The sequence below is a fragment of the Thermobia domestica genome, chromosome 3 (genome assembly GCF_964235325.1).
Source record: "Thermobia domestica chromosome 3, izTheDome1.hap1.1, whole genome shotgun sequence".
NCBI lineage: Eukaryota > Metazoa > Arthropoda > Insecta > Zygentoma > Lepismatidae > Thermobia > Thermobia domestica.
In genome coordinates, this window is record NC_137456.1 from 237,237,937 (window position 1) to 237,263,222 (window position 25,286).

The 25,286-nt window shown below is 35.6% G+C and overlaps 1 protein-coding gene across 4 annotated transcripts in view; it reads left to right on the forward strand.

Moving 5' to 3' along the window:
* The first annotated feature begins 208 nt into the window (after positions 1–208).
* Positions 209–25,286, forward strand: part of LOC145680985 (rRNA N(6)-adenosine-methyltransferase ZCCHC4) — a 98,008-nt gene continuing 72,930 nt past the window's right edge. For 2 of the 4 annotated variants that reach the window (XM_081752236.1, XM_081752237.1), the window contains exons 1-3: positions 209–358; positions 12,119–12,188; positions 22,638–22,833. In XM_081752236.1, the coding sequence (XP_081608362.1) occupies positions 12,125–12,188; positions 22,638–22,833 (260 nt within the window). In that variant the 5' untranslated portion in view covers positions 209–358; positions 12,119–12,124. Of the gene's footprint in view, positions 359–1,552; positions 1,629–6,484; positions 6,714–12,118; positions 12,189–22,637; positions 22,834–25,286 lie in introns of those variants that run through there. The other 2 variants (XM_081752239.1, XM_081752238.1) reach the window with 2 other exon arrangements.

The window sequence follows — 25,286 nt, forward strand, 5'->3', positions numbered from 1 at the left end:
CCCTGCACATTATAGGTTTGTTACTATTATAAGCATAATGACTATTCCAACCAATCTACATACAGCGGAAAAATATTCTCAAATATTACTAGCGCAGACATCTTTCGTTATGAACACCTCAATAGTTATTCTACGATGGGTCATGAAACTCACCGCAATTTCACTTGAAACTGCAAATTTCGCTTCCGGAATAGTGTCACAAAGAAATTAACTTTGTCTGGCATCATTGGATAGGCGGACAAATGAAGTGTTCTTTCCGACGTTTCACGTGTTTGCTGTAGTGTAGTTTATTCCAAATAAAAGCAATAATATCATTTAAAAAATATTACAGTTACAGAAGCTCAAATATATTATAAAGGTAATTTTCTTTTATTACAACTGTAAAGGATACTCAGAACCAATTTTTCTGCGTGCACATCAAGTTTACATACACCATTCGAAATAATAATGTAGAAAATTTATAATTCTTTTACTAATATCCTTGTAATTCTCATCCAAAACTTTACACTGCGTGACATTACAATACTCTACTTAGCATATATGAAATTTAAGCCAAGCTGTGCTAAGTGGTCACTAAGAAGCATGAATACTATCAAATTGAGTCAGTACAGGGCAAAGCTGGTGGGCCCGTGCGTCGGAACGGTACAGGCGCTTCAGCGATAGTGAGTATTCCATAAGCAAAAGCTGTAAGCTTCTCGGATTTGACACACATGAACCTGTTTTTAACGTTGTATTACTATTCATTTGTTGTTATTTCACTGTCAATTAGAAATATTCCTTCATTTCCATTCGGTTAAGTTCGAAAGTTGGGCGTCCGTTTCCAGCAAAATTTTCGAAATTTACAGGAAAGATATGGATAATTTGATCGTTTGTGTGCTTGATAATATATGAGAGTCTCGAAAAATCTGTTTATTTGTTATATAAAGCGGTTGTAAACATGGGACTATACGGCGAGCGGAGGGAACTACTTGGCGCAGGGTAACAAAACAGTTGCATTGTGGGAAAGAAATGAGCATTTATGTTATCAACATGGCGAACGTACAAGGGCAATGAAGTAATAGTTTTAACATTTGTGAAGCAATACGTTGATAACGAACAAAATCTTTTAAAAGTTTGCGAAGAGCACGGATTAATAAACCTAGGAACAAATTGCAGAAAGTGTGCAAAGGAGATAACAGCGATAAAACGTGGCGAAAGCGTACGCCCAACTTCGGAATAAGTGCCTTTTATAAATTTACAGAGAAGATACGGATAATTTGATCGTTTGTGTGCTTGATAATTTATAAGGATCTCGAAAAATATCTTTATTTGTTATATATAAACGGTTACAAACATGGGACTATTGGGCGAACGGAGGGAACTACTTGGCGCAAGGTAACAGAATAGTTGCATTGTTGGAAACTAACGAGCAAACGTGGCGGCAAATATACGGAAACGATGCACAGGATATAAACTGACTGTGTTAAATTTCTAGAAGCAATACGTTCATAACGAGCAAAATCTTCTAAAACTATGTGAAGAGCATGAATTAATGAACCTAAGAACAAATTTTGGGAAGTGTAAACAGGAGGTGACAGCGAAGAAACGAGGAGAAAGTTATTGCTTTCAGTACGAACCGAAGTACTAAGGTAAATGTTAAAAAGAAAAAAGAAAAAACTATTAAGAGTTTAATGAAGACTAAAAACGTGCCCTGCAGTGCTATAACCCGCCTTCACTCGCTAACACTCGCTCAGCAATGCTGTGTGAATTAAATAATAAACTTTGTTCGGACGTCCAAGGGCACCTCTGTTATATATGCAAACCAAACCTAACCTCTCCCCTACCTCACGATGTAACGAAAGGAACCCTAAAGTCAGTTAAGAACGTAGGAATTGGAAAATTATGAATATTAATAGCTTTTATGAAGATATTGGTGGAAAAGTATCGGACGCCCAACTTCGGAATAAATGCCTTTCCGGTATTCACTCTTGATTCTTAATCACAAATATTTCTTACTTTTATGCTTTCTTTGCTCTTCACTAAATACATGTTTACCTGTGGGATAATTTTGGAACTGGGGCCACAATCAGGTAAAAAAAAACACTATGTTTATAAGAGAAATGAGTTGATGTTACGTAAGGGTAATTACTTAGTACTAACATAACATTAACGTAAGTGCGAACATAATCTGACCTAACCAAACCTGACTAACCTAATCTAGCCTAAACCATCGTAAACAGAAAATATACAATGAACGTACAAATTTTAAGCAAAGAATTCTGGCCCCCAAATCCAATGATCCTAATCTAACCTAACCTAAATCATCAAAAACTACAGAAAATATAGGAAATAAGTACGAACTTTAAGCAAAAAGTTCTGGCCCCCCCAATTCCAAAAATATGCCTGTATCTGTATTATAAGGGGGACGGTGGCCCAGTGAATATGTATCCACCTCTGATGCATGGGGTTCCTCGTTCGACCCCAAGGCAAGTAAGTTTGTGGTGCAAAATATCATGACCGTGGGTTTTCTTGGGGTGTTACCGTTTCCTCCTACATTTTCATTCAAGCAATTTTTTTCGTCATCCTTTACTTTCTTCAATCATCAGTTCCCATAGTCTAACAGGCAGCATTGTGGGACTTCAAACTGAATTATATAATTTCATTTCATATGTATTATATTAATGCGTAAAATTAGTACCTCCAAACGGTTAATTGTTGGAAACTACGTACATTTCAGAAATAACGAAAACTATGAATCCTTAACTTCTCACATTTCCAACCAATATCATAATAACACCCTACTGCAGTGTTATGTAAATAAACTTTCAGATCGTGGATTAGAAATAAAGCTCCCTACCATATACGTGTCCCTGAGGCATAAACAAATTCCAAAACATGTTCGAAAGCACTTGTTTCCTGTATTCAAGAAGATATTCGTATTCATGATATATGGATTTCTTTTTGTAGGAAATGCACTCTTTAATGACAAACAATGTTCCTTAAGAGAAGAGTTACGTTAATAGGTGCAGATTGACTTCAGAAGGGCTGGGTGTAACTACAGTGTGTGCATATGTATCGTAAAAATTGGAATTAACTTAATGACATGTATCAGTTTGTGCGAGATTGTCACAAAAAGCACAAATACTATCTAAACGAATCGGAGCAGGAGCGCGTGAGGGAGACTAGCGATAGCGAGGAGCGCGTCAGCGACGGTGGGTATTACGCATGAAGGAGGTAGTGGAAAAACACTTTGCATGGTATAAAAACACTGCGTGTGGTTCAGCTTAGCGACACTTCTATGATCACTTAGCGTACTGCCTTCAAATAGCACTTTACTTCATGTCTTCTTTATGGAGTATTACGGTAAAGAAGACACTTTCCATTTCGAGTTTCTAGCTTATTCTACATGCAGAAGGTAGGATCCAGGTATATTTTCAGTACTTGTACAATCCTATTGTGAAGTCATGTAATATAGTCTTCGGTAAATTTTACAAATTTATACCCGCATAAAATGGGATGACATCCAAATTTTTTCCCATTTCAGCACATTTTGGTTCAGATACAATTCCACTTTCATTAGCTTCCGCTCTGCATTCCTATTTTCCCTTCATTTCTGCAGCAATCACGTCCAAAGTTAGTTAAGAAAACAGTGGTGAAACATTGCCATAGTATGCTCTATTGTCTCTTTACCTGATATCACATCTAACGTAAAGTCCAGAATTTGACTTCGTTTTACTCCCTAATTAATCACTCTACACCGATTACGTTTATTACCTTTCTTGTTACACTCATAGTAACATTTTGTTGTTCATTTCTCTGTAAATTTTATATTACGGGGCCGCCATCTGCGACAGTTAACCCAACTTGTAACAACACGTGGTTTTACTCAGTGATAAGAGTTCCTATAACACTTGTAATGGTTGGCACTAATAACGCTACACTGGTAAACATAAAATGCACATGTATTACTTATCATTTAATTTGTTTTTGTAAACATATCTTTCTATAGACAATTTTACCAGTAAATTGTGCAAAATATGGTGTATCCAAACTTGACCAACACCTTTTTCGTAGTGCAAGATACATTACTATTTGGGCATTTGTAGAAATGAAATCGATATAACATTTATACAGTGTTATAAATACAAATACAGTGTGCAGTCTGAAAATACCCAGACCAGTAAATACAAATTTTGCAGAAGTACTTCAAATACTATCTTAAATATGAAAGGTTGATTTTATTAGCGTTGTTAATAGAACCATGATCTATGGTAGAATACACAGACGTTAGCACAAACTGTAGTTATTTAATTAATGTAAGGAAATTAGCCGAATTAATTAATGAAGTAATCATTAATTAATGAATAATTAACTAACTATTTAACAGTTACATTAATTGTTTAAAAAATGTGATTTACATAAATCTTAAAATTTCAATAATTGTATACTTTGCATAATTACGAAAGATATTAAGAGTTATAATAATAGTGTTGCCAACACTCAACGAGAAAAAGTGGCTAAAATCAATAGCTAAAAGTGGTTAGAAGGAAAGCAGACTTCCGCGCTGAAACAAAGCCAAATAAATTCCATTCCTGTAATAACATAAAATTAAAGCAAAACTCTCCTAACAGAAATAAATGTCATCATTAGCATCTTTTTCAGGTTTAATCTAAGCTTCTCTTGTCTCGGTTGTTTGTACCGAACTGCTTTTGTTTCACTAGTTGCAAAATTGTGGCTGAAATTTCGTGTTTGAAATAACACTTTTGCGCACGGTTCAACCTAAATCTTACTCTTGGGTTGTGGTGGCTCAGTAGATGAGCGTTCACCTCTGATGCATGGGGTCCCTGGTTCGATGCCACCTTGCACCAAGTTGTCGCACCACAGCTTCTTACCTATGTGGTACAACTAGGTGATGAGCAGGTAGCATTATTTTTTTCTTTCTATTATTGTTTCATATGGTATTTTAATAATTTAATAAAGCAAGATTCTTTTCTCAACAAGAGTTAGTTGTGTTATTCAACGTGAGCAACAACATATCAGCATTAATGGAGGACAGGTCATAGGCCAAATGATATTGACTTTTTTAATCAAATTATTTCATTTTGTCTTTTCTTTCTGTTCCTTTCTTCCTAGCACGTACCATGTCGTGAAATCAATGCAAAGTTCAATACACATGTACCAGAATTCTGATACTAAAACCACATATGAGGCATTCACTTATTCTTGTAGCCTAAAGACCTAACATTATCGGCTTAATGCTTGAATAAACAAAACAAACAGAGTAATAAATAATATTAGTTCCTATTATTGTTAACAAGATAAAATGTATTTTAGTCACTAGAAGCGATACTCCGGCGTCAACCAAAGGACCTCGGGGCTTCTTAGTCACCCCGGGTTCATAAAATTACGAAGTTAATCACGTTGCTCACGTAAATGATCATGTGTCCAGGGCGCTTGGGCCAACTGACTGTTGGCCACACGCGCCCTAAAAATCTCAATGTACATCCGCAAAGCTGGTGATGGTCACCCGTGAAGTGTGTAAGTCACCATTCAGTTGCAATACTAGTTAATCAAGAGCAAAATCGCGTTTGTTGAGGGATACTAAGTCTTTCCTCTGTTGTAGTCCGTATTTCACCTTCTAAACCTCTGCGAATTTGATTCTTTCCTTAACGAATTGTTCAAAAATACGTGTTCATCAACAGTCTTACAGACCTTTACGTAGCTTTGTAAACTTTCTATAAATAGACTGTAAATTTCTTCAACTCGTATATAAACTTATATTTAACCAAGCTACTAGTGGAAAATAAACATCCAAAAAGGAATTCAGTTTTTGTTCAATCCCTGGCAGACTCTAGGTGCTTTACGAAGTTTAACAAAGCCAACAAATTTGCTCCACTCTCTTTTCTACTACAAGCCGCCCCTGTGTTAACTCTCCTAAACTTCAACCTTTACAAACTTTCACAGGTCCGGCACGACAAAAATTTTGGTATCAGGTGTGGGGGTGGTTTCGAACTGCTTAGTGATCACCAATAGAGTATCGACTACTCGTTCTCACGAATCTTTGCTTCCTAGTGTCTTAATGTGAAGTGCAGTGACTTGCAGTGAAGTGCATAACTGTGTACAGTGTTCCCAACAAACGCCAAGTGTTCGACTACAAGAGAAGCTGTAGTCTATACCAGGATACTGACGGCTACCCATTTAGGATCATATGCACCTTAGCATTCAGATGAGATCCCTACTGGAACCACTTTGTGAAGAGGAAAAAACGATTCACATAGACGACGAAAACATCGTAGACTTCCATCCAGACAATCTCAGCCTTGACGATCCAGACGCAGGGTTTGGAATTGACACCTGGTACGAGGACGAGTAGATAGTTTACTGTAACCTAGCTGAGTACGCCACTGGTGGTAGACGCCGAGCCAGAAGTTTAGTTGCTTGGTCCCTTGAGTATTCCATCGTCCCACAGCATCTGACCGAAACATCGCTGATTTCACGTACAGAAACTGAGTTTGGTCACCACGCCCCAACAACTAAGGCTCTCTATCACCGGGTTCCAAATTGGTCGCAGGAGGTTCTGGATATCGCACCACGTCTTCGAGGTCATCATTTCGATGAAAACATCTATTTTCTGCTGTAACTAGTGGAAGTGAGTTTTACGCCTGTGTGAACGTTCTAGTAAAGATCATCAGTCCCGAGATTTATTGGTTTCAACATTCCAGTTCAACAACACTGTAAGTGTCAAGTTTTCTTATTCAAATTTTTGCGTGAGATTTTAGTATTTCCATACGTTGGTTTTGTAAACAATCTTCTGAGAATTTAATGTGTGTTCATTTTGCAAAATTTAACTAAATTTAATAAAACAGGTGCGACACACCTAAACTAAATTTGTAAATATCTTGTAAACCATGGCAGATGATGGGGAACTTAATAATTATTGTACAGTCAATGAAGCTATAAAGTTTATTACTGAACCCTTTAGTGGCGATAAGAAGAAACTAAAAGAATTTCTTGATAATGTAGACATAGCATTTGAGTTGGTAGACCCAGCACAACACGATAAGTTGCTTAAGTTTGTAAGAGCAAAAATTACGGGTGAGGCAAAGTCAAGTTACTGGTCCGTAATACAGCTGAAAGCTGGGACCAAGTTAAAGCTATTTTAGAGGAAAATTATGCTGTCCGTCGAACGTTAGATTTCTATGCATGCGCTTTGTTTAATGCCCGGCAAGGTAAGACAGAAATAACCGCATCCTGGGGTTCGCGGATCGACTTCCTCCAATCAGACTTGAAAGAAGCTGCAAACAGAGTTCTAGATGAAGAGGAAATTGCTGGAGCAATCTCATTGATCGAACACTTATCGAAAGCCAGTTTTATACAAGGGTTAGCTAATGACAGAATTCAAACTATTGTCCGATCAGACAACCTCGAGCAAAGGCGTAGAAATTGCATTGTAGGAAGAGTCATATACTCTCGCAAAAGGAAAAATTGAGTAAACCTGAGAAATCCACCTCCTCCAGCAAATCGATGAAATTGGACAAATCAAAAGTTGTTTGTTTCAATTGCGGGAAACAGGGCCATAGGACCACAAATTGTTACCTGCGTAAGGGGCGCGAGCCAAGAACGGCTCAGGTAAAGGTAGTACAAGCCACCACTAAAGTCGGCAGTAAAAATAGATTTAAGCGCAAATTTCAGAAGCAAGGGACCCAGGAGTGCAACCATTTAGTTGAAGTTAAATGTGCACATTGTAAAAGTAATAGCGGCCACTGTTCTGGTATCTCGAGTGTAAGCGCATCCAGACATTCAGGTGGCGCGCAAGGTTATCCAAACTGTGGAACATGTCCGTCGCGTAATTGCTCCAAGGAGAATACAGGCCAAGGCCAAGCGAGCAGGAATGTTGTCAGGCAGGAAAACTCCCAGTAGAGGAGGCAGTGCGGCAACCCATTGACCTTCTCGGTTGCAATGGTAATAAAATGGGCCACCTTAGTTGTCTGAAAATAAAAATTCTTAAACTTGACCGTACATTAAATTTTCTTCCTAATTCTGGATCACAACTCAGTGTAATAAAGGAAAGTGAATTAAACCCTCAGTTACTCCAGGCTGTAAATTCCAATACTAATACCCGAATACAAGGTATTAAGACAACCTTCTACACCTTCGGAAGGCATTCCACTAACCTTAGAATTAGATGGAAATAGATTTCAACACGACTTTCATATTATATCAAATGAGGTTACAATTCCTTCACTTTATAGCGGCATTATTGGTCTATAATGCCATTTCTTCCTAGCACGTACCATGTCGTGAAATCAATACAAAGTTCAGTACACATGTACCAGAATTCTGATACTAAAACCATATATGAGGCATTCACTTATTCTTGTAGCCTAAAAACATAACATTATCGGCTTAATGCTTTAATAAACAAAGCAAACAGAGTAATAAATAATAATAGTTCCTATTATTGTTAACAAGATAAATGTATTTTAGTCACTAGAAGCGATACTCCGGCGTCAACCAAAGGACCTCGGGGCGTCTTAGTCACCCCGGGTTCATAAAATTACGAAGTTAATCACGTTGTTCACGTTAAATGATCATGTGTCCAGGGCGCTTGTGCCAACTGACCGTTGGGCACACGCGTCCTAAAATCTCAATATATATCCGCAAAGCTGGTGATGGTCACACATGAAATAAAATAAAACTTAAACAAAACCAATTAAAGTGCGTAAGTCACCATTCAGTTGCAATACTAGTTAATCAAGAGCTAAATCTCGTTTGTTGAGGGACACTAAGTCTTTCCTCTGTTGTAGTCCATACTTCACCTTCTAAACCTATACGAATTCGATCCTTTCCTTAACGAATTGTTAAAAAAAAAAAAAATACCTGTTCATCACCAGTCTTACGGACCTTTGCGTGGCATTATAAACTTTCTATAAATATACTGTAAATTTCTTCAACTCGTATATAAACTTATATTTAACCAAGCTACTAGTGGAAAGTAAATATCCAAAAAGGAATTCAAAAGTTTCTGTTCAATCTCTGGTAAACTCTAGGTGCTTTACGTAAGTTTAACAAAGCCAACAAACTTGCTCCGCTCTCTTTTCTACTACAAGCCGCCCCTGTGTTAACTCTCCTAAACCTCAACCTTTACAAACTTTAATAGGTCTGGCACAACAAAGTGATGGATAAACACCGTGTGCGTGGGTTTCCTCGGGGTTCTTCCCTTTCTTCCCACTTTCTTCATTTCACCATTTCATTCATTTCTCATCATCACCGTCTCCTTTAGCCTAGCCGACATAAACGTGGGAAGCAAAACTCAAAAATTTCACATCGTTTTTTTAAATCTCACTCTTAAAATCAGAGGAGCATTTTGTTCAAAATTTTTTCTTTGAGTCTGTTTTTGTTATATTCACCTTGTTGACTATAGGCTTCACTTTCACGTTGGAATGTGGAAGCATTACTTTGAAAAAAAAAATATAAATAAAAAAAAAAATCCGCTAAACTAATATTGAGAATGGAATCATCCAATATCTGTGTACTGATTTAGCTACTTGGAAAAATTCTTCAGTTGAAGATTTATTTATCCATTTCATGAAATTTATGTTTGCCACTGACTTTCAGTTTTATCGATATTACCTTCAAATCCCAAAGTGAAAGCTAAAGTTAAGTCAGTAAAAGACTCCTTCATTGGTTTCAAATTTTCGTTGACACTGAAAAGCGATATTTGCTGAAAAATGTGTATATTATCAGGAAGTCTATTCCGAATTTCGTTAATAAATTTTTTACTAAAACTTACACGTCTTCCCTGAGGATTTTTCTGAACATCTGCTGGGAAATCAGAACGAAACGGCACGTACTTTTGGTGTGCATCCCGTATATTTTGTTTCTCTTATAAGCAAGGTAGTTATTATTCAGATTAAATAAAATAGATAAGAAGTACGAATTGAGTGTTTATTATACATCCTTCGTAAGTGTTAAGAATCAGTTCAATCTTCAAAAGTTATTTTGTCAATAATTAAATAAATTCCGTACTTGATGCGATATGAGAATGCGTTATGGAAAACATCGTAACCAGAATTCTGGATCATACTTAAAATACCAATGGTAGTGTCTGGCTTGTCTAAACATTAGTATTTCAAAAGACATAAAATCAAAGAAGTTAAAATTATATACGAATCAACTACCTCAGTTGAAAGATATGTGTATGACTCGTTTCACATTAGGACAACAATTCTCTCTATTGATGATCTGGCAACGATTAATATGATATATTTCTAAAAATTGTATGTATGTGGTTTGTATTTGTTGTATTTTTATGCAAGAATTTTTTTGAATGACTTGAAGTAGTTCTGCAAGGATGGTGACTAAAGAACATTTAGACAATGAGTAGTATTTTTGTTTCATTTTAATCAAAATTCAATGTTGATAAACGAATACAGCTCTACAATTTTTCTTTCCAGTGTGGTCTTATTTTGGTTAGTCAATTGTAAACTTGCGTAGAAGAATAAAATAAATTGTAGTTAGGAATTGGTAACAGTTACTCTGCAGGCAAACATTTAAAATATGACTAGATGCATTGATACATAATTCCTGCATATATTTGTGATTTTTTGTACGGCTCATGAAGTTATTACACAGCACATACAGTTTAACAACATAATATACTTTGGAATAGTTTTGTTTTTGACAAGTTTCAACGTCAATGAAGAAAAGACGACTACCGGTAGCTTGTTAGTTAAAATGTTTACGGTTCATTGCATAATTAATCGGAAGGTTTTTTGGTCAAGATTTTTAGATTTCCAAACTGTTCTGTGCGTAAGTGTCGGAAGTCTTATAGAATGGCTTTGTCCGTCTATCTATCTGTGTCGACAGGTATAAGGGCAAAAGCGGTAATAGATAACGGGAAGTGTTTTTTTTTTTTTTTTTTTTTTTTTTTAATCGATTGTTCGTTCCAAGAATAGCTTCCCTCTCCTCCGATAACCTTTTATTCAGACCGAAATTGGTGGATAAGCTATATCTGATTTCAACGTTTTTCAAATAGAACAAACATAGTAACAGATAGCGACAAGCGGTTTCTTGCAATCAGTTCAACGTCTTAAAAGAACAGATCAGCACCACCTGCGACACACTATTGAAACCGAAAGTGGTTGAAATTTACTAATACTTCCCTTTCAATACTGTTTTTCGTAGTGCAAGAACGTTAAAGAGAAGCACTTCTTTTTCAATCGATTCACCGTCTCAAGAGTAAGCCCCGTCTTCTCCAGTAACCCTCTGCTCAAACTGGAAGTGGTAGAAATCAGCCGCTTCCGGTTTCAAGTTTGAGTGCCAAAAACAAAAACATTAATAGATGGGGAGTAGCGGCTTTTAGACATTAAAAAAAAGATAAACATACCACCACTATCCACAACATTCTACAAAACCAGAAGTGGTTGGAATTCACTAATATTTTCGGTTTCAATATTTTGAAAGAACAAAACGATAAAGAACATCAAAAAATGATTTCCAAGATTGAGTTATGTCTCGACTTTTGTCTAACTGTCTAAATCAAAAGTGGTGAAAAACCTACAATTTTTCGGTTACAATACTGATCACATAATGGATAGAACGGAAAATTGTAAGCGACAAGCAGTTCTATGATATGCATTCAGTACCAATAATATGTTTCACCTCTGATTTTATTCTTTATATTTCAACCAGAAGTGACAAATATCAATTACACATATAGTTTTAGTGTTAATCTGCGTAGAACAAGAAAGAAAGAAAAAAAAAGATATAGTGAGTAATGGCTTTTGGATATAGATTGCGTCTGAGAAAAAGATTCTATCTTTTATCTTATTCCTTTATTGCAGCCTGTAGTTGCAGATGTACTGCTTTAAGTTTGAGTATTAAATTTGCATAGCTTCGAAGTCTACGTAGTTTCAAACTGTGAAATGAAACTCACGTGTTTTATTCTATATTTAAGGAGCTGCGGTCGTTCAGTGATAGAGCGTTCAATCTCTACTGGACGTAAAAGTCGAAGATTTCATTTCATTTTTTTCATTTTAATGTAAGCCAACGCGAGGTTTCGTATTAGATCGATAGAAATTGCATTTTCACCTTTCCTACTATTCATTTGTGATTTGTTTACGTTACTTTATTTCAGCGCTGAATGGATAAACAAGGTGTGCGTATCATATTGGCAGGATTGAAGAACAATCCAAAGTGTCCACACGGTAAGTTTCGAATTATTATTATTTTGCATAGTGCCTATGTTATTTAACAACTGTTTACACACAGTAACCTTTGTCAGGAATTTGACTTTCTGTTAGTAGTATAAGAAGATAAGAGTATAAAATAATAAAGCTTACCTTTGTATTCTGGTCCTGTGCATTTTAGTTTATGTTAATATTTTGACTCGCTCGGGAATCATGTCCGCAACCATTTGTTTCTTTTTACATGTTGGAACTCCAAAAATATCGTGGGGCTACGGTGGCTCTATGGTAGAGCGTTCATCTCTGGTGTATGAGGTCTTTGGTTCGAGACCAGCTCGCGCCAAGGAAGCTTTGTGAAGGGTAAGCACCGTGTTCGTGGGTTTTCACGGGGTTCTTCCGTTTCCTCCCACTTTCTTCATTCCACCCTTTCATTCATTTCTCATCATCATCGTCTGCTTTAGCCTAGCTGGCATAACCATGGGACGTAAAACTTAATAATTTCATTTCACTTCCTATAATACAGTCATTGTCTGTGTAAAGAAAATGAACCTCGAACTCCCGGATTACACTAGATTCCTTACTTCGTTTGCCGTTATTATTCTGTCCACTGACATACGAATAAGAACGTCATTTCTTGTAACGGTTTTTGCACCATCACTTTGCACAATAGTTTTCATGTATACTATACACACTATTAATAAATGAAGTTTAGTTCATTTAAAACTATGTACAAATTCCTCATTTTATGTTTAAATATTCTTCTCCATTAAGACATTTTCAGAAAATTCACAGACGACATTCGGTATTGTATGTATCACTGTGGTCAGATCAAGATTTGTCAAACTGTGATAAACCTTTATTCGGTAATTTTTAAAAAATCTTGAGATGAACCTTTGAAATTCTGTACTGAAATTTTATTTATAATTTTGTTTTGTTTTTATATTAAGTCAGTTTCACCTATGATCAAGTTTTCCTTTGTTAACTTTAATTTTTTTCCTAATAGAAATAATTCGAAAACATTTTAGTGATGTTGATGTGTTTATGCTAGAGTAACATTAATAGACATGTGTAAGTAAATGCCCTCTGATTGATTACTCCTGATAACTCGTGAAAAATCTTCAGATTTTGAATGAGTAAAAGACAAAAAGAAAAGAGAAGAAAAACCTTAGTTGGTTCATTCCAGGTGTAGGTAATTTTCAGTATTCGTGCAAAGACTTTATTCTCGACGTTCTTTTATGATTCCGATACGCCATGTTACGTAGTCCCATTGTTGCAAAGTTACAAACTGGTAGCACTCCCACATTCGAACAAAAGAAAGAAAAAGAAGTCCAGAATTGCAGTTCAGCTTTTGTCCAGTTGTCCCTCATCGAAATTTAATCCCGTTTTCATTTTTCCAATAGTTAATATTAGGTGAATTGTAAATTGTTATACTGTATTGTTATTTTTGCATCGACGTTAACTACTTTTTATTTTCCTTATGTATTTTTGGTGCAAAAGATCAAATATATTTTAATCAAAATTTTTCTTGTAGTCTTTATATCTCGAGAACTACATATAGTGTAGCCAAACCCAAGCTATCAGCTAACTCAATATGATGTGCTTATTCCGTAGAAAATACGAAAACTCGATTTAGGAGCCGTTCAAAAATTTTGTGGCCTCTGATCCAAAAGCTAATTATTGGTCAAAATCGCAGTTTTTTCATCCATTTTTGGTTTTCCTAAAATTCTTGTTCCTCAGAGAAATAAGTGACTTCATTGTAACTTTTATTTTGTAAATTGTTCATGGAGTAACTTTTATATTCGGTAAGGTATTTCTATTTTTCCCTCTTTGTACTATTTTATTAATGGATCAACTCTTTATTTATTATTTTCTAAAATTGAATTAGTCATTTCGAAAAAGCCATATATCCACCAAAGTATATCCACCAAAGTAAATTGTTGAGGAGAAAGAAAAAACTTTGGATTTCAAACTCAACGTGTACAATAGCATCGATGATATTGAGGCAATAGTAGGATATGAAACATAATGTGACCAGATAATTGGTCTTTTCACAGGGGATGTGCGTTTCTTCGCGTACGTTTCGACTTTGCACTAAAATGAAAATGTGGTGGGGATGGACATATGACCTTTTCGCAGTGACTGATTCAATTAATCTTTGTGAGTTATTGAGTCATTCAACGTCAAATCAACGAGAAAAAGATGTAGTTGACACCCATGATCTCAAAGTTTGATGAAGCGTGGCAGTTCCTTCCTTTTATGGATTTAAGTAGACATGTAAATCTTTTTTGCTCTATTTCAATTGGTGTAGATTTTACTGCTTGTTAAAATTTTTGGAATGTTAAGATCCATCTGACCAAAGAAACTCAATGTGCTTTTTATAGAAATAAATTATATCTTCCTTGTTTTACTAGTCAATGTTGATGAACATTTTAAGAATATACATCAATTCATAAGGTATTCAGAAAAGAATAAGATAAACCAACAAGTATCTATACGTGATCAGAACAAAACCCTAAAATGATAGTTATAGATGCCTTAAAATAAAATATCGAATTCTACACTAACACGAAGATTTAACGGGATGCCAACGAGGCACTGAAGAACCAATTACTTCATTAAATAGCCCTCATCATACCAACTATCAAACTCAAAAAGCTAAACTCGAAACCCAAAAGCAATTCGAGAAAATCTATATTAATTTTCTGACAAGTGAGACCAAAGTGAACTATTCTAAACATAAGACATAAATTAACGATCAGTGTTTAATCGACTACTAAAGGGGCCGTGGTGGCTCAGTGGTAGAGCGTTCACCTTTGGTGCTTGGGGTCTCGGGTTCAAACCCTGTCCTGCCAAATAAACCTTGTGGTGGACAAACACCCTGTGCGTGGGTTTTCTCAGGGTTCTCCCGTTTCCTCCCACTTTCTTCATTCCACCATTTCATTCATCTCTCATCATCATCGTCTCCTTTAGCCTAACCGGCATAACCGTGGGATGTAAAACTAAAAAATTTCATTTTTTTCGACTACTAAAATTGGGTTGATGCATGACATGCGTTTATTGCGTGCGCGTGGATAAGTATTCTCGCTCTAATGCAAATAAATTCGAGAATGTACAGTGTAATGGTAGTTCTGAAGTAATATCCAAGGGCTGTCAATATGACCGGGCATCGAACTCATGCGGATACTCGCAGTACCACGGGGACCTTGTTCAAACAAGTTTAGACACGGTAAGAAGTGTGGGAAAACTCCCAGTAGGAGAATTGCGTGAGTAGCCCATTTATCCTAATGGGTTGCAATAATGAAATTATTGAAAAAAATAATTTAGGGAATGTACCAATAATTTTGTGAATGTACCCATAAAGGAACTTCTTATTTATTTTGTCTTTTAAAAACAAACACAGGGTCATATCAGCATTATTCTGATACTGATCCTTAACCCATCTCTAAAAGCACAAATTAATGGAGATGAGAAACAAATAAGAGGCATTGAAAATATTGCATGGTACAGAAGGTACACTCGTGTTAACACTAGATCTTCCAAATATGAGTTTACAACACAACTTTCACTTAGTAAGGGAAAATATTACACTACCGTTTGATTGTCAAGATATATTAGGGTTAGATTTCTCAAAAAAATAACTGCAACATTTCATTTCTCAAGGTTGCAGATAAACAAGATATGATTACCTGCATCACTGCACGTTGCGAACATCTAGTAAAATTGCCGACAGCATGTACTGGAATATGTTTAGTATCTATACAAAATCTTTCACCTAATGGAATATTAGGAGAAGCTATCACGGAAGTTGAAAATAATGAATTTGTAGCTTCCATTTTTAACGCGAATGAAGAACCAATTAGTAATATTGACCAAATTTTAGGAATTCAAACGAATTCCAAAATAAAAAAGACAAAAACTGAGGGAACGACTGCAAAAGCTGCATGAATTGTTACACTTGAATTATTTAAATTCTGAAGAGCGTTTTTAAAATATGTAATGATTACAGTGATGTTTTCTCCCAGGGGATATATTAACACATTAATACGACAGAACATAGGATAGAACTACTTCCACAACACAAAAACAATAATAATAACAAAAATTACCGAATGCCTGAAATTCACAAATTAATTAAAAAAACAGACACAAATGCAACAAATGCTAGGTGATAAGATAATTAGATCAGGCCATAGTCCTTGGAACTTTATTAGTGCTACCTAAAAATCCGATGCAAGCAGCAAACCATGTATGCGTCTCGTCTTGGATCTCAGAAAACCGAATTCGATCTTAGTTGGCGAATACTTTCCTTTACCTAATATTACAGACATACTAGAGCAAATAGGCAAAGCAAATTCCTTCCTGGACTGTACCCAGGGATAGCATTCACAACGGCTGACGGCCACTGGAAATATAATCGAATGGTTTTTGGATTAAAAAAGGTTAATGAACACCATCCTCGCCAAACTCAATACTATTAAATGTTTTTCTATATCGATGATGTGATTGTATATAGTACCAATTTACCCTCACGTAACTAGCGTTTAAGGGAAGTTTTACAAAGACCTAGGGGATATAATTTACTACTGCAGTCCAACAAGTGCGAATTTATGTGAAATGAAGTGACTTATTCAGGACACATTCTTCCAGAAGACGAAATGAAACCCGATCTCAAATTAGTCGAAAAAAGTGGTAAATTACCCTCGTCCGAAAACAACTAAAAAAATTAGATACTTTTTTCTCTTTGTTCCTACTACAGAGAATTTGTAAGATTTTAGTAAAATAGCTAATCCATTAAATACAACGCTTAAAAACATGCAGTGTTTCATTGGACCGAAAAAGAGGAAGCATTGTTTAAAACGTTAAAAGCAAAGATAAACCTGTGTCGGCGTATCCTGATGTTACAAAAGGCTTTTTGATTAGCTGTGATGCCAACAGAGTCGCCATCGGGGCTATTTTGTCACAAGGTGAAACCGGAGTAATACAAAAAGTTTCAAAAGTTTCATAGTTGTAACTCACGATCAGTGACACCATTTGTAACAAAACTTAAAACTGTATATTTCCGTACATATAAAACACCAAACTAATAATAATAATAATAATAATAATAATAATAATAATAATAATAATAATAATAATAATAATAATAATAATTACAAAAATACCAAAAGCACCCCTGTTACTTTTTAACCGTATCATGTATGTGCTAAGATGATTCTATTTAAAAAGATTCAAAAGTTACATAGTTGTAACTTACGAGCAATGACATAATTTGTAACAAAACTTAAAACTGTATATTTCCGTACATGTAATATATATATATATATATATATAATTACAAAAGTACAAAATACACCCTCTTTATTTTTTAACCATACCATGTACGTGTTAAGATGAATGTACAAGAAAAGTTTCAAAAGTTTCATACTTGTAACTTTTGAGCAATGGCACAATTTGTAAAAAAAAAACTTAAAATTTGCTTTGTATGCCCATTAATGTTTGACAGTTGAACCTTTTGCAAGGTTTCTTAGGATCTGCTGAAAGAGCAAAAATTAAGCTTTCATTTGACACCTGGATGAGCCCAATATCTTCAATAATAAGGAAGTTATGGTAATTTTAGTTTCATGATGCTGAGTGCCGGAAAGTGAAATTGAATCAAAATTCCCATTTTTCAAAAATTTCTCCCCGGTCAATTTCCCATCCAAAATATCGAAAAAAATTAATTTAGCATAATTTCATTGGTATTTATGTATGAACAATTTTTGAAGAGAATCTGAGACATTGAAGCACGGTCATGTTTTAAAATTAGGTGATTTGACATGGAATGACCCAGCTGTGTCAATTGGTTGGATGTAGTTATTAGGATCAGTCATCGTGCGTTGGGCTCGGATACTGAATAACAGCATTCTAGTCAAGGCTGCAGTGCTGAATCTGGGCTGTATATGCTGGAATCTGTGCTGAATCTTTCACTACAGATATGATAACAGCTTTGTAGACTGGAGCAATGGACATGCTGTATTCGAACACGACACACACCGGTTGATTCCAATAACTGCCTCCAATGAACTCACGCGCAGCTATACAGTTGAATTAGATACATCATTTCTTACATAAATGACACTATATGCCATGATTATTTTATTATGAGTAACGCGATATTTCAGTTTTAGACCAGAAACTTTTAGAAATACCCTCGTGTAAATAAAAATTAAAAAATTATCCCAGTTTTTAAAAAAGGTAATCCTCCATTTTTTAAATTTATTTATTTTTGTTACTCAACATGTTTAACGTATTTCTTTCTTACTTCATATATAAAATTCAGCTGTTAGATTTGGAAAGTTTTTAGTAGTGATCACTCAGTATTTATTCCGATTATCGCGGTACTTTACGTGTCAACAATAACATCAATAATCGAGGCATTGCTGTATTAAGCACAATTCCATTAATTTCAGTCACCGATTTCTCCTTTTTGTTGTGTATTTTCAACCATATTTTTTTTTTTTTTACTAACATTCTGTTCATTTTAGTGTCAGATTCCGCTACAGTAGTTGGTTGGTTTAGAATTCAACGTCCATCTTTCAGCATCTAGGCTACATGAGACGTGGACCATCTTAACTTGGAGTCCGAATCACATGAATCACATGTACACCTAGAATTAAGCTGGACTCCCATGTCGGTGGTGCGCATGCTAACCACACAACCACAACGAGATTCCACTATGATACTTATGCATCAGTAAAGCAAAACAAATAGCATTGAAATCAAGACAATCCGCACTCCTCATTCCTCTCAATTACAGTTTCCTCTGTCATTCTTTCTTCTATTCTAACTAAACTTCTTATTTCTTTGATCTGTTTACTCCAATCGAACCGTATGTGCTAATAGTACTCCCATTAAGAAATGTCAGTTCACTCGACCAAATGCCTTTTCTGTCAGTAAACACTGTACGTATTGACCTCAAAATTCAACTGCCCCAGAGCTCGAACAATTTGGAATACAAACGAATTTTCGAGCAAATTTGACTCCAGAACACGAAGGCTGCTTTGGAATCCGAAGAGCCAGTACATATTTCGTATATATTTGTCCTTACATTTCCACTGCACTTGAGACACCAGTACTTCTTGTTATTCAGTTCGTTGTCGGAAGCTGTAGTGAAATCATCTCATGTTATTTATTTTTGCTGTTAATTTTGTTTTTGTACCAGTTTTGTGTTATTTTTATGTAACAGCAACTTAGTGAATTTTCTTGAGTTCACTTTTATTCAAATGCTATTATTATTTGTTTTGTTCTACCTTAATATCTAGTTTATTTACTATATTAAAATCATTTTGAAAAATCGAGTTCGTGCGACCCAGTAACGGATTAATCCAGTTACTATTATTTGAAAGGGAAAACGTCTTGGAACTCGAACATTAAAATCGATTAAGTGCGTATTCCGAGGTATTACTGTACTTAACAGTGGATTAAAAAAAAAAAAAAAAAAAAAAAAAAATCACCCCATTGAAACATCTAACAAAATTGGGTGGGGACAACTGGACGAAAACTGAACTATAATTCTGGATAATTTTTGTAATGTAAGACTCGTGCTATCAGTACGGGATCTTCTAGCTCTGGAACCATGTAACATGACCGTACCAGAATCGTAGAAAAACATGCAAGTTTGAAAAATGTCTTTTTGAGATTGCCTACACAAGAAACGGATGAAGAAAGTTTCCTTCTCTTTTATTATCTTCCACTTCAATCCTTGAGAATTTCGTGATAAAATACGAGTTGTTCCTAAACGTAGTTATAAAAGTAAAACATGTAGTTAAGAAGTATATTTAAGATTATTTCTAACATTGAAATAATATTTTATACTTCGCTTATATTGTGAGAAAAATGAAACTTGAACTTACCGTACTGAAGCACATTTTTCTTAAATACTAACTTAGGATCTAGTAAACTAACTTTTTATCATTTGCAATTTATGTGACACTATTTGTACGTAATCTTCTTTGAGAGATGTATAATTAGACCAAAATCAAGACATATTTTATACGAAGTATATTTTAATGTGGCATAGTGGGGTATGGATCATTCGTTTATATCATAAAATGATGTGGGAATCTACTAATTTCATATTTGAGGAAAGCACAGAAGTGATATATTTAATACCCGTTTCATATTTGAGGAGAGCACAGTTTTATAACCCTTGGAGGAGTAAATCCCAAATTACGATTTTTTTTTTTTTGTAAAAAAAAATAACGAGAAACTGTTTGCAGAAGTAACTTCAACCAGACTTTCCACAGTCAAGTGTAGCATCTTTGGCCAACTTAATGTTTCTAGTGTAAAATAACTGTAAAATGGTGCGTGTGTATATTGCAATGCTTTTGGTAGAGCCTAATGAAACAAACCAGGATTAAGCTCTTCACCTATTTATTATAAAAATATATCTCTATAATAATTTGAAAAGTTTCTCTGTAATGTAGAAAATGTTTTTAGAGTCCAATGTATCCTCAGCACACAGTAGTGGCTTCGAAAATATAGGTTCAATTAGTCTTAGTTGTAATAGGAAACCATTCGCTCATTGCAGCCTTCAGGGTAGGTATACTAGGGCCACTATATCTCTGGCTCTGACAGTTCTGCACGTGGACAAAACAATGTTGCCAATTTGTCTTGGGTTGAACCGGACACATTAATAATAAACAGAAAAATCAAGCAAAGACAATCGAAATGAATTGCTTAATAAATGCTGAATTTTCGTGGATTTTTCAAACTTTCTGTGAAAGGAAACAAAATAAAAATAGCCAGCATTAAGCATAACAAAGTAATCTAGAATTAAGTTCTTTGGGATATTTTTCTTTTGTTATGCTCTTAACAGTGGATTTTCCCACACGCAAGGCGTCAACCACTCTGTTCACCATCCTCGTCACAAGAAGAAGAGGACCACCATTATCGCGCTCTTTCTCGAAATATTCACCAAGTCTGTATATTAATTTTTGGCTTTGTCCCTTATACACACATATTTTCTTTGGCTTCCGTTCTGAAGAACTAGCCATTGTCACCAATTAATTACAACAATATTCTTAACTGCACACCCAAACACACAAAAAGAAAAGAAAACAACACAAAGTTGCAATAATCGAACATATCTCAACTAAGCACAAACAAAAGAAAGAAGACGGAGCGGCAACAACGTCTGGTTTCCATGCCAACGCGGTGACAGCGTGGTCACTCACTGGGCCTTATGGGGGTATGCCAATGTAGTATCAACCCTTGCTTTCTTTTTCGTATAACTGTTAGAGCCAGAGATATAACGGCTACAGTATAATTATAATTAGCCTCCTTTGTCCACTGCGATGTCAGGAGACAGTTATAGGGTTTCTCCGTAGCTCACTGCAGCCACCAGAGATAAGGTTTAAAGGGAATCTCCATAGCCGATTGCGACCCCCGGGGAGAGAGATTGGTAGGTTAATGAGCAGCTGTAGACTGATGCTCCTGTCCACTTGTGGTCCTCTTTTATGGGTGTTCTCTGAAGTGGTGGTACATGAGGAAAGGGTCATCCATCTTCGATTCCCTTCCGAACCAACTTCGTGACTTCCTGGTGTTCTCCTTCCATCATCTACTAGTGACGGTGTTTGTACACAATAGCATGTGATTCTGAATGAAGCATGTGCTTATAGAGGTTTCTTACACGCGAGTGTAGGGAACCTTACAATATATAAAGCTGAATCTATCTTTCTTTGTTTGTCTGCTATACAAATCTACATCGCCGAACGCTTGAAATAGATTGTGAAACATAGTACCGATCTGAAGGCGGGTTTCTGTTATGTCACTTTGATTTAAATGTGTCTCCTAAAGGATGGAGTTTCAAAATGTATGCCAAAGACAGAGTATTTGAGGAGCTCTTCAGCTTAGGAAGATAAAACTCGGTATACAAGCTCTTCATTAAAAATAATTGCAATCATATCGTAGCGTTTCAAAAACTCCACTTCTAAGAGAAGAAGGAGTTGGTAGTTTTAATTTCTCATTTTAAATTCTTAAAATGGGTAATATGAAACGGCTGAGCTGTTCAAAATGAATTTTTGAAATAGTTAGTATTTTGATCGACCTAGGTTTTTATCATTACACTTTGATTGAAATGCGTGTTTTAAGAGGGAGAAAGGGATTTAAATTTTTCACAAAGAATAACTGCTGTACTGTTTGAAATAAATATTTAGCACTTGGGTATTTTTGTTTCATTATTTCATATCGATTCTTAAATACCCATCCACAGGAAGTTTAAATATCCCTTTCAGATATTTTCCGTAGACCTATTCGTTCCGTGCGAAGGCCTAGTTTTGTTAATAAATAAGGTTGTTATCAGTAAATGTCGCTTTATCCTCTTCTGGTTTTAGTTTCCGTACATAATTGAAAAATTTACTGAGATCCTCGTAAGATAACTGTGTAGTATTCAATGTACTGATTTCTTTCATGTCTTTTTTTCTCTGTAAGGACCAACGCTTCAGTTTGAGCAGGAGAAAAATGGGAAAAAACGAAGTTACTTTGCGTGCTCTGCGTATCGTGATAGAAAATTTTGCCGCTTTTTTCACTGGACAGATGAAGAAATAACTGAAAGCAAACTGAAGATATGGGAATTGGAAGCCAGAAACGTGTTTCCTCATTTTGACTTGAAGAAACTTAAAAGCAGGTAACGTTAATATCTTGGAAAAAGTAAATTTTATTACTTCTGAAAAACAGCTCAAAGTACTTGAATTTTTATTCTTTTAACATTAATAGTTATACGAAATATTTAAATAGAACTTCAGTATCATTCTATCCTTTTTTCTAGAGTGTTTAAAACTATGAAGGTAAATTTTGTACATTTATGGTTTTAGTTGTTAGCATTTGAGTCTTTTGTGACAGACTTAAACTCAATTTCCAGTGAGAATTCTCGTACATGTCGTTGATCCCAAAATTCATGAGGTGAGGTCTTGTCGTAACGCCTCATTATTAAACAGGGACGTTAGAATTCCAGACAAAATGGAAGATTTGTTTGCATTGTTTTCTTTCTTAACCCTTAGCGGATTTTTGGTACGAATCTGTACGATGAAATAGTGTTGTGTTTAACGCTTATTAAGCTCATATCACTTTTTTTTTTTTTTTTTTTTTTTTTTTTTACATTACCAGTCAATGAACCAAAGATGCCGTCCATGTAAAATTTGGACGGCTGACTATCAAACTATCACGCACAGCGTCCTGAACCTCAGCGTCAGACTGAAATCTCTGACCTTTCATTGCCTTCGTTAGAGGCCCAAAGATGTTTAACCCGTTCGCTATGGATTGAATACTAATACCTCTATCCGCAGCTATAGCCGCAATCACCTTTTTGACGCGTCTTCTGTGGAAACAACATAGGCTTGACCAGGACAGAGATAATCAGTGGTTTGTTCACGCCCCTTCCGAAACATTCTTGCCCAGTCCATCACTGTTGTTTTCGAGACGCATGCATCACCATACACGTCTTTCATACGCCGGAACACTTCAGCTGGTTGACAACCTTCGGCACTCAGAAACTGGATGACGGCACGCTGGTCTTGTTTGAACGGATTGGGGATCTTAAACGCCATCTTTTACTCGTTATACCTGCAAAACGAAAACACGTATCAACAACATTCCTACACACAAGGGCATTAGCCATTACACACTATTAAACAAACAATATCCTGCTACACACTATACCAATAATACATGGAACAAACGGGTTTCAGTTGATCGCCTTATATATATATATATATATATATATATATATATATATATATATATATATATATGTGTGTGTGTGTGTGTAAAATGGATCACCTTTAGACTTTTAAAAAATTTTTCCGTCCTTTGTTTTCAAAATACAAGGTTAAAATTTTGCGCACGCATTGTGTACATATCTGCGTATTTTTCAAGAGATTTTCAGATCCCTACGTGAACCCAAGCCCAGGCCAGAGGGGTGCAAAAATTTTGATTTTTTTTTTTTTTTTTTAACTCCCGGTTTCTGCTGATTTTCCCGTTTCTGGAGTATGATACAGACAAGCGAGTAGTACCGTTGGAAAGGATACTCTATTCTGAAAACCACAAGGTATGAACCATGGTCCTACGCTAAATAGTAAGGAAGCAGTAGATGTTTGAGTGAAAGTCTAAAATTTATCTCAAAAAGTTTAAATCGTAAAAGGGTTAAGTCAATTTTTTTACGTTTATTTGTATCTGTAAATAGTATACTTTGATAAATATAATAGTAATTTAAACTTGAAAGAAACTAAATACTTGAGAATGATGGTTGAAAATATCATTGGAGGCTTTCTGTGAATTTCACTTTGTTTCTTTCTGAATTTGGTTATCAGAGTAGTGGAAACGCCTGCAATTTGTAATATGTAAGTTATATATGAGATGATGTCACTGGTCGTTGTTAATGTTGTAATCGTCTGTAATATGTCAAGCGAGATAGAGCGAAGGCGTGTGTCGAAGCGAATAAACGGTGAGAATGCAAAAATGGGAGTCCTCTCCGAGTTTCAGAGAGGCTAAACTGTTGGTGCGCAGTTATTTGGCACAAGAGTATCCAAGGAGACTAGTGTGTCAGATATCTCCGAGGTAATGATAGGCTACAAATAGCATGGCAAATATTGGTGAAGGGAATAGTGGAATGAAGATAAACCTCAGTGTCTGGGATCGCCGAGTGTTGAGGAGGGTTGTCACCAAGGACCGTAGAGTGAGTGCGCCAAAAATGACTACGGAATCCAATCAGCATCTGGAACAGCTTATTGCGACAGTTACAGTCTAACGCGAGTTACATAACCTCAAAACATCCACAGCCGGGGTACAATTCCGAAATCACTGCCAACAACGCTTTAGCGTGACAAATGGTGCCGATGATTAAAAACGCGTAATACGGTTCGATGAATCCTGTTCACCTTATTTCTATTTTTTTTTAAAAATTTTTTCAAGAAAGAAAAAGAAAGTTCATGTATGGCAGACGCCTAAAGAAGCTCATACTCCGAACTGCAGGATTCACAATGACCTTGAAAGTTAGCGAAGTCTTCAAAATATGCCGAAAGTCAGGGAAATTGTTATATTCCACACAAGAATCAAGGAATTTTCTTTTGATCTGCCGACAGA